This window comes from Lissotriton helveticus, chromosome 3_1 (genome assembly GCF_964261635.1).
Source record: "Lissotriton helveticus chromosome 3_1, aLisHel1.1, whole genome shotgun sequence".
Lineage (NCBI taxonomy): Eukaryota > Metazoa > Chordata > Amphibia > Caudata > Salamandridae > Lissotriton > Lissotriton helveticus.
In genome coordinates this window covers 576696422-576710904 of record NC_136061.1, presented here as the reverse complement: position 1 = coordinate 576710904, position 14483 = coordinate 576696422, and the positions used below count along the sequence as shown (strand labels likewise).

General features: G+C 39.8%; 2 protein-coding genes across 6 annotated transcripts in view; both read right to left on the bottom strand.

The window, feature by feature from the left end:
* LOC144822715 (ADP-ribosylhydrolase ARH1-like) overlaps positions 1-14483 on the bottom strand; it is a 538572-nt gene that overhangs the window by 95176 nt on the left and 428913 nt on the right. For 3 of the 5 annotated variants that reach the window (XM_078680534.1, XM_078680536.1, XM_078680533.1), the window contains one exon: positions 5743-6085. In XM_078680534.1, coding sequence (XP_078536660.1) covers positions 5743-6085 — 343 coding nt within the window. Of the gene's footprint in view, positions 1-5742; positions 6086-13768; positions 13875-14483 lie in introns of all 5 variants that reach the window. The other 2 variants (XR_013608680.1, XM_078680532.1) reach the window with 2 other exon arrangements.
* The window catches only part of LOC144822716 (ADP-ribosylhydrolase ARH1-like), a 506468-nt gene that overhangs the window by 419558 nt on the left and 72427 nt on the right, over positions 1-14483 (bottom strand). The window lies entirely within an intron of this gene.

Sequence of the window (14483 nt, the reverse complement as noted above, 5' to 3'; positions counted from 1 at the left end):
TGCAAATACGCAATTTACTTGCTAAATTAGCCTAAACCCGACACCCATTTAGAAACCACGTCTATTTTATGTACACACGTCTCTTTGCCTGCCTCTTATCCACGAAGCCCTTTCACACAAATTTACTCATCCTCAGCCTCTGCTCACGAGCTGGCGATCAAGATAAAAAAACACAACATTGTTTAGGAACTGGTTGGCACAGTGTGGCACTCGTATCCTACCTTCATTTTCATTATACAATTTATTCATTCATGTCTAATAGCTATTGTATATGTCTCATAGAACTGTCACATGTAATGTGGAATTCACTGATGCAGGAGCTTCCGTTTGAATACAGCAGAAAATGGTTGGAGTTTGCCTCTGCTGGATGCCTTAGCTCTCTGCACAAGAATGTTTTTTTGAAAATAGCTGAAGACAATAATGTATGGTTTGACCAGAAAGGTACCAAATGTGCTTCTCAGAAGCGCAATGTTTGTGTTCCTCCTCAAAGTTCCGATGTGGGTAGAACTATTACCAATGCTCACACGCACCAGATTGAATCTACTGTACAAGAGATTGCTGACTGTTCGATTTGTGTTAGAAAAAAACGGAGTACCAGGTTACCTAAGAAGTTTGATAATGACATTTTACAAATTTGTTTTTTTTTGTTTTCTTAAAGGATACATGTGGTAATCATATCCTACCTTTATTTCCATTATAAAATTTAGAGTCATTGAAGTGTAATAGGTATTGTTTGTCACATGGAACTCTAACATGTAATGTGGAATTCACTGATGTAAGAGCTTAGGTTTGACTACAGCAGAAGCGGTTCAAGTTTGCATCAGCTGGATGCCCTAGCTCTTGCACCAGTGGGTCCATTTATGGCACTTAAATAAAGACACTTTCTATATAACTTTTAAACTCCATCGCTTTATTACACACAGCCACTTTCTTAGACACACCTCATTTCACCATTTGTCTACTGTGGCATTGCAACATTCTGCATTATATTCTTCACAATTATTTCTTTATTTCTGCTTGCTAAAACACTGCATTTGAGTCTTCAGACCAGTAGGGGGAGTAGTTTGCTTCCCACTCCGTGTATAGTATAAACGCATACTAACACTACTTACACAGGTTTCATGGGCGTTATAGTTAGCTGGACATTTCAATCGTACAAAACCAATGAAATTCCACCGTTGCCATGAATGATGTAATATGTGACGTCATGAGCAGTACATTGTAGCAGAAATAACTAGAACGGTGGAATATCTATGGTTTTGTACGAGTGAAATGTCCAGCTAACTATAACGCCCCTGAAACCTATGGTTTTTGAGTGGATTTCAAAGTTTTTTTAAATGCAAATTTCTAACTATAACTTCTGTAACACCTATGTTTTTTTCAGTGAATTTCAAAGGTTTTTTAAATGATAATTTCTAACTACAATGTCCCTATAACCTATAATGTTTTTGAAGTAAATTTTATAAAGACGTGTATACTTTTTATAGTGAAAACTAACCTAACAGTAGTCTTTTATAACTTATAATTATGGCTCACGGTTTTATGGTATTTATTTTTTGGGCATTTCCGTCTGTATTTATCCATATTTTTTTAAATAATTGTATCTGTATTTACCCATATATATATTCTGGGTTTTGTGAAAAAACGAATCTGAAATGAGTATATTTCACATTTATTTGTCTGATAAATATGCACTCATACCTGAAGGACTGACCGTTTTCAGTCATATAAACACTCTCAGATGATAAAATATGCACAACCTTGATATAAAAATGTGCATATTTTCTTACATGAGCATTATTGCTCTTTACTAAAATTATTTTATTGTTTTAACCCTTTTACTTTTAGAACAACAGGCCTATTGGCCTGGTAGTCATGATTGACAGCATTTAGAATTGCTCCAAAAATAACCCAATTTCTGTTTTTATCGACATTTTAAAATAAATACAGAGAGGAAAATAAATACTTTTCGGTCTGTATTTATCGGTAAAAATCAGTAAAAACGGAAAACAAGGAGCCCTACTTACAATTTAACAATGTTTACAACTTAATTAGCAGCAATTAACATAAGTGTAACGCAGCACCTATAATACCCGACTTCGAACAACAGCGTTCACAGGTTTGATTCCCGGCTCCAGCAGCATGTTAACCAACCACTATCTCACTGTGGGTAACACCTTGCTTAATCTTTCCAACGCCCCCAGCGCCGGCACACCTTTCCGGGGCGAGCTCTACGCTTTATAAATGTTGGCATTTTTTTAATTTAACAGCACAGTGATGACAAATATTAGCACATATTTTTTTTTCTCCTATTCTGAACAATATCTTTTTTTATGTCTTCTATTTAGATGTTTTTAATCATGAGAATGCTAATGACACAGTTTGCCGGGTAACACTTTTTAAACTCTTCAACCTATGTACATATTAAGGACCTTATGCATGTTACAATGGAAATGGAAACCTTTACAGCTTCACGGTTTGTAACTTTTCTCAACACATTCACAAGTTAAACAGTTAAAACGTGAGCTCGTGTTAACTGTAAAACGTGACATCTAAATGGGCGGAGCCGCATCCTCTTTTCATAGACTACTCAATAACCTAAAAGTATATGAACCACACCCGTTGTTCGATTAGTTTCGTTTTTGCGAGTTACTTATCAGTGTCCATTCTGTGATGCAGGTTCCCTTTTCTAGCGTTGGATTCTTGTTTAGCGGCAACAAAACATATTCCGGAGTTGTAAGTTGTTTGATTATAGCATAGTAGATATTTATAATACGTAGCAATTTGTCAATATTTAAACATTTATATCTAGAAAATAGTGTTATTGCATGTTTTTGCCTTTTTTTCTGTAACGTCAGCAGCTTGTTTTCAGAAGGCTTTTCTGGCTCCTTTGATCTCATATACTGTGACTTTGTATATTATAATATTGACACTGTACTTTACCTCAGAGGTGTTGGTGACCCGTCGGCGCAAACCCTCAAATTTTTTAATTAACGTCACCACCTTCCAGTTGTTAGTCTGTTTTCCCCTGGGGATCATATACTGTCAATATGTATATTATAATATGAACAGTCATGTTGATCTCAAAGGAGTTCATGCCTTGTCGGCACAAAGAGTAAAGATATATAAGCAACATCAACAGCTTCTGGTTTTTAGTATGTTCCCCCCTTTTGATCATATACTGTGAATATGTATATTATAATTTTCACAGTCATAATGATCTCAAAGGAGTTTATGACCCGTCGCCATAAAGATTAAACTTTTCGCCGTCCCGGAGAAAAGAGCTCTGAAAATAATCACGACTCGAAAGTTTTTCGTTATTGATCTTCTGTTCTATTCGTAGCTTTATTTTCCTTTTCTTTTTACTGTAACAATGGTGTCATTCATTATATTGTAATAAGCTGTTCTATTGTTACAGAAGAGGAATTGGAGATTTGTCAGCGCCATCTGAAATACAGCTTACTAACCTTTATATCTTACTTGATCAGATATTTTTTCAGTCAGCATATTTTAAGAAATTGCAGTCTACAAAAATATAGCTTTCATACGTACTTTGTTACTTTAAAAATTTGATAAACCCTACATTTCTGAATGTTATTTTCTAATTTCTATTTTTCTCAGTTGCGGTTCGTATTCACCTTCTGCGACGGAGTTGCGGAGTGAGGCGAGCTGGGAGCAGAAAGGACAGATGTCCGTATTGCAGGCTGGAAGTGCTTTGGAAAAGCAGTAAGTGCAACATAGAAATTATGAACCTGGCAAGAAAGTTACCTTTATATGCGCGAAGGGACTATCAATACTCAAGAATTGTGTGCGTATTTAAGCATCAGAACATTGAAACGCTGTCGTACACTTTTGAAATTGTTTATTATACCCGCGCGCACTCTGTGAGAGAATACGGCATGCACTGATAAAAGAGAAAGACATCACGTGGGCAATTCAAAGTTACAGAGAGGCACCGCCCGTGATCAAGGCTTGTAAGAGCAGAAACCTTGGGCTTAGGTAGCCTCTTGCCAGCACGCTGTTCACCATTAAAGCAGTTTTCCAAAGTAACCCAGCAGTGTCCGTGAGCCTTCTTGAAGAGAAAGGAGGGTTTGGTGGAATTATTACTGGAAGCCGTGCACCAGACTCACTGGCCGCCCACATAGGTTCGGGCTTGGTTTGCTCGGCATTTTGGTGGTATTTAATGTTTGGAGCCCAACCTGCTTGCCCCCTGCAACGAAGTTGCGGAGTGAGGCGAGCTGGGAGCAGAAGGACAGATGTCCGTATTGCAGGCTGGAAGTGCTTTGGAAAAGCAGTGAGTGCAACATAGAAATTATGAACCTGGCAAGAAAGTTACCTTTATATGCGCGAAGGGACTATCAATACTCAAGAATTGTGTGCGTATTTAAGTATCAGAACATTGAAACGGTGTCGTACACTTTTGAAATTGTTTATTTTACCCGCGCGCACTCTGTGGGAGAATACGGCCCGCGCTGATAAAAGAGAAAGACATCACGTGGGCAATTCAAAGTTAAAGAGAGGCACCGCCCGTGATCAGGGCTTGTAAGAGCAGAAACGTTGGGCTTAGGTAGCCTCTTGCCAGCACGCTGTTCACCATTAAAGCAGTTTTCTAAAGTAACCCAGCCAGTGTCGGTGAGCCTTCTTGAAGAGAAAGGAGGGTTTGGTGGAATATATATATATATATATAACTAACAGGGCTACATTCCCAGCAAAACAGATTTCCCAAATGTTTATTAATCCATCGACTTGCAAAACAAAATTGCTCTAGAGTTGATCACTTAACCTCTAGACAAGATCTTGTTCTCAGTGACTCTCTACTGTTGGGTGGCAGAACAGAGGCAAACCAGAGGAAATTTGATTCCACAAAATAGAAATAACGTAATGGCCACTAGCTGACACTGTGGGACAGGTGTCGGTTCCCTGAAACAGAGAAAGAAACAGTGGCGGCTTCTCCGCTATGGCAGAGGAGCATCACCCTACTGCTTAGAGCAGTGTAAAGGATAAGAAATATTAAATGATAATAACTCTTAGTTATTACCATTTTATGTTTCCTTCCTTTGCTGGTGGGCTGGTGGGCATGGCTGCTCTACTCACGAAGCAAGCAGGAGTAGTTTGCCCACTCCTAAGTGTGCAATGACTGTTTGGTGGGCCCTCTCTGGCTGCATTACAGCCTGCATGGAAAATAAGCCCAGGCTCCCATTCCCTGGTTGATTGTTCAACTAGGACGCTCATAACCAATCACAACGCTGCATAGCCTGGGTGCCTACCTGGCTTAGGCTTCCTGTCCCACGCCACAAGGACAGAGAACGAGTAAGGAGCAGAGACGGGGCAGAGGGAACCAGAGGCAAAGTAAGTCTGTAATTTTTTTTTAAGCTTTTGTCATTGCGCTACCACGTGCCCGCAATAGCCCCTCCACGCCCACCCCTGCCCCGCCACCCAGGAGTCATGCCGGCCGCCCCTGGATAGAAAACCATATTGAGAACTGTGTGGTAGAGAGGCTAACTTGAGACCTGATTTACAGCACTTGAGTTCATTCGACAGAATGACCCACCACTTTATGTCACTGCTGTACATGTATTTGTTCCTGTTCTCCAAACCACACTCCTCACTACTACAAGGGGAGCTGCAGTGTCTCCAGCAGCAGCAAATACAGGGTACAGAATATATTTGTCGCATATGACTGGGCTTCAGAGCTGAAGAAGAGAAGATAAAAGAAGTAACTGATTTAAAAAGTCATATTACCAGGAGCTCTGTCGTCCATGTCCTCCATACAGTCCTGGTACTTCTTTGCAATGAGAGAATAGAGCTTGGGCATGTTGATGTCCTTCCCTGCTTTAGCCAGCGCCTCAGCAGTTGCCAAGTGCATGACTGTATCATCGCTGACTTTCCATCCTTCTACATCGATTCTCTCCAGTCCACCCAGCTTAGCAAGTTCTGTATGGATCTCCATGCCACTTGTGCAGAACTCCCAACTGCCATTTTTATAGCCGAGAGCATCACCGGCCCCACTGAGCACCATAGCCGCTACATACCGGTCAGTTTGTTTTGGAGACATCCCTAGAGAATGCGAGATGCTTTGCAAAATCTGGAAACAAGAGAATATTGCACAATGATTAGTGACTGAGAAGGTTGACAATTCAAACCTCCTACACAGACATACTGGTGGGAAGATTACACAGGTAGAAGTTATAATTCATTTGTATGATCCACAAGAGGCAGTGCTTTTGATAGGCCTAAATGATAGAAATATTAGTCTTGCCAATCTCGGTTAATCAAATTATATATTCTTATCCCATATCTTGAAAGCATTCATATTAAAATTGAGCTCTTATTGCCATATAACACTTTTTTCCAGATCCAGAAGTTGCAGAGACTATTGTAGGTTTCAGGTGTTCCCTGCCAACCAGATGCTGCATGTTTTTTTTCAGATACAGTGCTGGGCCGCCAAAATCTCCTGGACTCTTGTAGGCAGCTGTCTAGACTTACCACATGGGAGGTGGTATGAAGATTGAGTCAGATCGAGTATAACACAATTATTCTCTTACTTTTCATTTATGTTATGCTGGCAATTACCAATACGAAAGTAAAAGATTAGCTATATAGATAAGCCATTAACCTTATAGCAAATTAACGCATATAAACTCTGATACATCGTTACGGAGATTAAATATATGTGAAAGTTATTCAATATAGAAAACTTCATCCTATAGAAAATGGATTAAAGGACAACATTTATTAAATGCATTTCTATTCCTTCCCTCCCCTTTCTGGGGTTGAGAATCTATGAAATAAAGCAGGTCACTAGTTCATGGAGCCAATGATCATATATGGGAGCAACCAATACAAGCTTTCTTTCAATAGCAGTAAACTACTCAGGAGAATACAGCTGAACTCAATAGTCCAATATATTCACAAAAGTATTGTGACACCCTAATTAGTAAATTTGAGTGGGACACAAACAATTTGTAAATATAGCATAGCATGCCAAACATTAGGAATCGACTAGCATATGGCGAACATGTGAGTTTCTGCCCCATATCTTCAGTACTTAAGCTCTTTGTTGAAGGTGGCAGGTATTGATTTAGAGCTGGAGTGATTAGATAATGATTACCCATAATCCAGCTGCATAGAAAGTGACACTACTGCATTTCTGCATAGAAAGTGGCACCAGCAAAACTGTCTTTAACGGAAGAAATCAAGCAAGAAGCCAAGCAAGAGGCATTCATGTTTTTTCATCATCCATCAGCACAGGTGGTAATACCATTGCATTTCCAACCAATTTTCAAGCCAGAACACCATCTTACTGCAGACTAAGAAGCAAAAAAAAGGAAATAAAAGCAAGAATGCAGGTCTTTCCCACCTATGCACCCAGGATCTTGAACAATATCGGCGTATTCATGAGGACCACCCAACACTGCTCCAATGCAAGAAAGAGTTAAAGATTCACCTCTTTAAGGAACACTACATCGCAATGCATTAACCATCCACAACTCAGCTTCCTCTCCTATTAGTCGTTGATATTATGCTTGTTTTTGACCATGTTCAGTGCTCAGTTTCCTTTTAGCTAGGTCTCTGCTACAGAAATACTGTATACATACATACAAACTAGAGACCACGTGTTTGAATATAGCAAGTAGTGGCTTCTATTTACATCACTAGATGATGTTTCTACAAGAAATGGAGGCGAGTGTAAATGTTTTTTACATTTCACTCCTGCATCAGAAGTGCACCTTCCTGATCGAGCAACAATGCAGCATGCGGACACTTTGGAATGGATTAAAGTGGTTAAATCACCATTGACAGACACTGGGAGAACTGCTTGGATCCTTCTCTATTCTGCAATGGTTCATCATAGATGTGTCATGCTAGTGTAAAAGGGAATAGACCGAGTTGCCTGTACTATGTAGATGAATACACTGACTAACCAGCCCTTGTCTACTTCTTGTCCTCTGGCATCTACTTCACAGACAGACTTGTACGGGAAGAAATGTATTGAAATTATATATAGACACATATATTGCCCAAGCAAATTGGTACAGAGATGTGTGTATTGTTTCACCACTAAGAATGAACTGAAGTCCTCACCCAGCCAGAGGTGGCATGCTTCATTACTGGGCCCCTCACACAAGCATAATGCAGAATGCCAGTGTGGGCTACAAGCCTCCTCAGTTGTAGGATGCAACCAGAGGGGTCCCCAAGACAGTAATGTGCATGAGGTATGACGAATAATACCGAGAAGGTCAAATTGGGACCCTACGGCAGAAGCTAATTATAGGTTCATCTTTCTTTTACCAACAGTCCCTAAAAATGGTGAGTAGTTCTGGCTAACCGACTTCCAAAACATCTTGAAGAGAGTTAGTTGCTACTCGATTAGTTTAATGACAAGTATAGGCACTGAAACAGTCCCTGTGGCTGTATCTAAAGCAATCAGATACGATTACAATGGTAGCATTTCCACCTACCACCTTCCATTGTGGCGGGTATTGTTGGGCTACTTCCAATACAGGATCTTGAAAAAAAAAACTTCTTTTTATTCTGTGCCATTCAAAAATGTGGCTTGTTCATGTTATCATCATTTCTAGATTGAATTTCACCAGTGCCTGCTACACTACCCTTCCTGAGTCAACTATTTACAGTACTCAAGAATTCCGAATATGTCATCATGACTGGTCATAGATTTCAACAGACTTCATAGGTTCTCCAAGGCACGCAGTAAGGTGCAGTGGTTGCCAGTTTATAGAAGGATCCAGTGCAAGGCGCTCTGCCCACAGATTCTGTTATATAACAGGCTCCATGCTACTTATCTGATTGCTTCCAAGTCTAAGCGATCCCTTCATTTTAGCCCATCTCTCCTGCAATCAGTCCCTCGATTTAAAAAAGCTCAGAAGGTTGATGGTGGTGGGTAGCGGTAAGCATCCTTCTCTTGTGTTACTTCCTCTATGTGCAATGCACTCTGCCTCGGCATGCCCAAAACGGAGGACCAGTCTATGTTATGTTTAGGAAAGCTCTTAATATTCATCCCTTTCAGTGATTATCTTCATACCTTTTCCAATGTTGTTAGTAAGGTCAGTGCCAAGATGCCTTAGGGAATTCATTTCCCTTTATAAGAAACAACTCAACTCACATCTTGTATACGTTTTCAATTAATTTAGTGAGTGCCCTCAGGCATTAAACACAAGGCTGGTGCCAATTTTAGAAGGAATCGAGGATCAGTTTCTCAGAGTGCATTGCAAGACAGATGTAGATTTTGCTTTAAGGTTTGCCTTCTGTGGATGTTCCCCAGGATGGTGTCTATGTAGAGGCAGAACACCAGCACTCCCCATGTACAGGCATTACATTGTTGTGTCCTGGCTCCTCTAACTAGAGTAGGTTGGCAGCTAAATGCTTATGAAACTAAGGCTGGGTCTGTACAAACAGCATAATTATGATGTTGTGTACAGCAGGTTACCAAGGCAAAGGGACTGCACAATGAAGACACTATTGTGTGCACTACTTGGTTCCAGTGATACAATGGCAAACAGGCAACCATGTTATCAGCATGGTGTTTCTTGCGCCACATTACAGTGTGTCCCTTTCTCTAGTCAGGTCAGGCTAATTGCTATACTTAATATAAACCTTTACGAACAACTAGTAGACAACATAGTCATTCTTCTCAAGTAATTTACCTTTTTGGAGAAATGAATAACAAATGTTACATTTATAATGCATATTGCTCTTGTGTGATCGAAAAACATTAATATTTTACTAGATTTGACATTTTATGTTCCGGGGCTATAGAACAGGTGAAAGCATGTTTTTTGTTATTATAAAATGCTACTAAAAATAGTAATAATAATTTCTGCGTGTTGGAATGACGTCTGTGCTAGACGCTGCCTATCAGCCGCTCATGCTATGTGTTCTGAAGTTCTTTGCACAGTAGAATACTATTTGTTGCAGAGTTATTTCAAAGAAACGACCTTTATCCCAGTTCTCTAGGCCTGGTGGGTGACATCCTGCATGAATGTACCCATGTCATATGAGAACTGCTGAATGTGGGATTCTAACAAGTACAACAACTATTTTATTTCAATTTAGGATCGTGCATATTCCTGGAAGATTATTACATAGGTGGTAATACTGCCAACTGATTGGCACTCACGCATCCAATCTCAAAGGAAATGGAAGATGCATTTATAATGAAATTTGCAATTTGCCAATCACACATCCTGCAATCAGGTGAGTTAAACCACTAAGCACAATTTTCGACTGTTCATGTGTTCTGCCTCAAACAAGCATGGTACAGCTTCCAGATGAGCAGATCGAAAACCTACCTTTGGTCAACATACATGCAGGATCACCTTTCTGAAGACAGACTTAAATTAATTTCATGAGCTCACTGTCATTTCAGAGAAGGAATTTTTAGAGACATTGCAAAAGGTCATAGGCCCAGATGTAGGTAAATGTGATTTACCGATTCATAAATACAGAATTTTACTGATTCGGTATTCATATGTAGGTAGAAATTCGGTAAAAAATACCGAATCGGTATGATTCGGTATTTACCGATTCGGTAATTACCAAATCCGTATTTGCCATTGATTCCTATGGGCCTTGAAGCCCATAGGAATCAATGGCAAATACCGATTCGGTAATTACCGAATCAGTAAAAATACCGAATTGTCAAGGGGGACAGGGTGTCACTTTGACACCCTGTTGCACCCCTGTTTGTGGCTTGTGTGCCATGTGACACACATACGTGCCCTTAGGGCATGTCTGTGTGCCACATGGCACAGGTGTACATGCACAGATGTACACTGGAATTCGTTATTTACCATTTAATTGTATTACATGGTAAAAACCGAATCGGTAATGGCCTGTGGCACTGTTTTTAGTGCCACCTACATATTGATTTACCGATTCTGTAAGTTTACAGAATCTGTATTTTACCGAATCGGTAAGTTTACCGATTCGGTAAATATACCAATTCTGTAAATTTTCAGGCCCCTACATCTCCATTTGTAAATACCGGTCGGTAACGGCCGAAATCGGCCGTTACCGACCGGTATTTGCCGACCTACATCTGGCCCATAGTCTTGAAATAACTTTGTAAACCCAGATTCTAAAGTGTCCCTTCACTCTCTCCCATTGTCACATCCCCTTTCCTGGTTGCACCACGTCCCTCCTATGACCACCTTTTCCATGCTTACCAATTCTTCCCACCCTCTTGATTGGTTGGCATGATTCTTGGAGGGGGAAAGTGTGAAAAGGAGGGTGAAGTAGCCTCAACGCTGGCATTAAGATGTGCAGAAAGCATCACTGATCTTAGAAGCAGCCAGTAACTCTAGCAGACGGCCTGATCCACCCTATGTTAACTCAAGTTCAGCTCTGTGGTTTCAGAAAAATATGAACTGGTCTACCCACCTCGAGGCATTGAAGGCAAGGACATCAGCCTCTGTTGGTGGTTTAAAGAAATTTAATGGAGTATATGGAGAAAAATCGGACAGACCAGTGTTAAAAGCATATATAGAAATGGTGCCACCGCAGTTCCTATATGGAGCTGAACTACCTTACCTTATGGGAAAACAGGATGGGACGGAGAAGAGGGGAAGGTCATAAAAAATTAATTATCATTGCCCAAATCCTCAATGGTGCAAGCAGTGAGGTTAGAAACGGATATCACCTCTTGGAACATAATGGTCTGCACGGCCTTATTAAGATTCTGGCAGCGCCAGGGACTAGGTGAGGACAATAAAGTCTCACGGTGGTGCAGGAACGAGATAGTGAGGAGTGATCTAACATGGGCAAAAGGGGTAAGAAAAACTCTGATAAAAGCTTGTAAAGTGTTGAGGCTTAAGATTAGTCCCCCTGACCCTACAAATTGAGGCTGAAAGGAGGGAACTTAGGTCTCTGGGCAAAGAAACCTCACGCGTCAATGACCAGGAGTACCTCAGGGAGAAAAAATCAGTATGCTGTATGGCTTCTTCATGGCAAAAAGAAGCCAACTTCCCGTACATTGATAGATTACCATGCTGAAGTCTGAGAAGAGAAGTGTTAAAACTGAGAATTGGCGTTAACCCCTGTTACACCAACCGTGAAGTAAAAAGAGTAATGATCAATAGTAAAGGGAAATGTAACTGTTCTCTGGGAACAACATGTGATTTACAACACATTTTATTAGATTGCCAAATGGTTTTAGATATACGGAAATACATTTTACGTCCAATTTTTATCAAGTATAGTATAAAAAACAGGGCACAGGGAGCAGAACTTTTACTGGAAATGAAGGATTTAGATATAGCCTGTGCTTTGGGAAGGTTTATGCAAAAAGTAAAATAATTTTTGAAAAGCGACTAGCAGCTCAAGCTTGCTTGCCTACGGGATACGAGTAGGATTCATGGTTGAAAAAGACTTATTGTTCTTACATTGGAAGTGCAAGATTATGCATTTAAAGCAGTGCCCTATGGGAGAGTTTTAAAATAAGATAAAAGTAATTTGAAATGGGCTCAATAATGTATTTTGTTTTAAACGTATGACACGTTTAGGATGTTTTAGGGTTGGAAGTTAATGAATAATTTTAACATGAATCTTATGATGTGGTTTTATGGTGTGATTTGTGATTTCTATGAATTGCATTGTATAAAGATTGCTATGTTTAAGGACTATATAGTCCAAATAAACTTTGTTTGAACAGTGAGTTCAGCTCAGGGCCAAAAGTCAGAGGAGGCCACTAGCTAGAATTATTGGCTAATCCATTCTCATCAACGATATAATGCCTTCTACAATACTGACTTTCAAGCTTGTGCTTACCTCTGTTAGATTTCTATGTGCAAGCAGAACTTATTGAAGCATTCTAGAAGCAATAAAAATAATATCGAAAACAAAATCACATATGAAAAATGTCACTGCCTTTAGTTGAATAGACTACATGGTACACTTCATTATACAAAAGGCCTTTCTTCATGGTAGTGAGGAAGATTGAGAGATAGTGATTCTTTTGAGAGAGGATAGGGTTCAACTACTGAAACTGAAGAGAGACCCTACACAAGTTTCAATCAGCACACAGGACACTTGACAGAAGGTAGTGACTTTCATTCTCTATGAAGGAGTAGTGACTTTCACTCACTGAAGGTAGATAGGGACTTTCGCTCATTTCAGAGGCTTCCAATATTTCTATACCCAAGTTGTAATAGTGAATCATGACAGCTGACATCACAGATTCTGATCCGAGGCAAACCAATTGGTTTTACATGCCTCATACCTCTGTAAAAACGTTTAACTGGTGTGAAAGTTAGTCCTCCTTATTGTTTGCCCATCTATCAATTTTCTCCTCCACACCACACATAATCCCTGGCATTATACAGTTGAGGTCACTCTGTTATTTCCTCCACATGGTTTATGTTCTGGGTATTTCTTGCAATGTGATATGAACAATGGCAATTTTTGTTTCATTGTTTTTATGTAGATACGCAGATTATGTGGCAATATACAAGGTGTAAACACTGTATACTGGGATACTCCCGACATAGGTAAACAGCAATTATTATGCCTGGTATTGTTCACTATTGAATTCTTTCCTGAATGTGATCTCCCTAATGGTTGTCAAACCATAAAGAACTATAAATAAACACATTAAAACCTTGTGTGAAAATAAACTTTCATACACAAAACTCATACTTAACGTGTGCCTTCTCACTGCCCTCCACACTCTCCTACAGCCATTGGAGCACTATTAAACACAGGTTTACTTCCACATGATAACAAAATGGAATTTGCTGATTTTTTTCTTTACCTTAATAATGATAATACTGCAGCACCACACTCCACTCCAAAAAAACAGATTATACCTTCGCAAAGCCAGTGGCGCCATACTTTCTCTTGCACTGCTTGTTATACATCTGAAAAAAACAATATAATACTATGTAGACAAAGAAGGGATTACGGGCCCTGGTTGTTAAGACCACCCTTTCAAATGGTGAAACACTACCACTACTTAATTTAGCTAATTATTAGCCAGGAGGGGCATCATAGTTCTATCTTCTTTTGAATTTCCAGGGTGACTTTTGACAATTATATTAGAAGAGTAGAAATGTTTTTGGAATGAAGGGTGTGGGTCAAATTGTATATCCAACAGAAAAAGTGCAGTAGGAGCCCACAGTCCTGTTTTCACTGTGAAGTTCAACCACTCAAGAGATACTACCCCTCAGGCTCTACAACACTAACCACTACATTTACTGAAACAAATTACTTACCAGGATTTTTCATGAACCATAGGATAGTCCTCCTCCCTACAGTAATCAATTAGTGAGGTCATCCCACCTCCCATTGAACGCTACCAAAGCCGCCTTTTATTTTTACTAACATACAAATATGTCATGCATATAAAATCCCTCCCTCCCTCCAGATTTCCTGTTCTTTTTCTAAGCCAATAATTGTGTCATAGAAAGGGAAGGAGGGGTCTTACTATGAGGACTATCCTATGGGCTGTAGTGTAGTTCCTATATTCC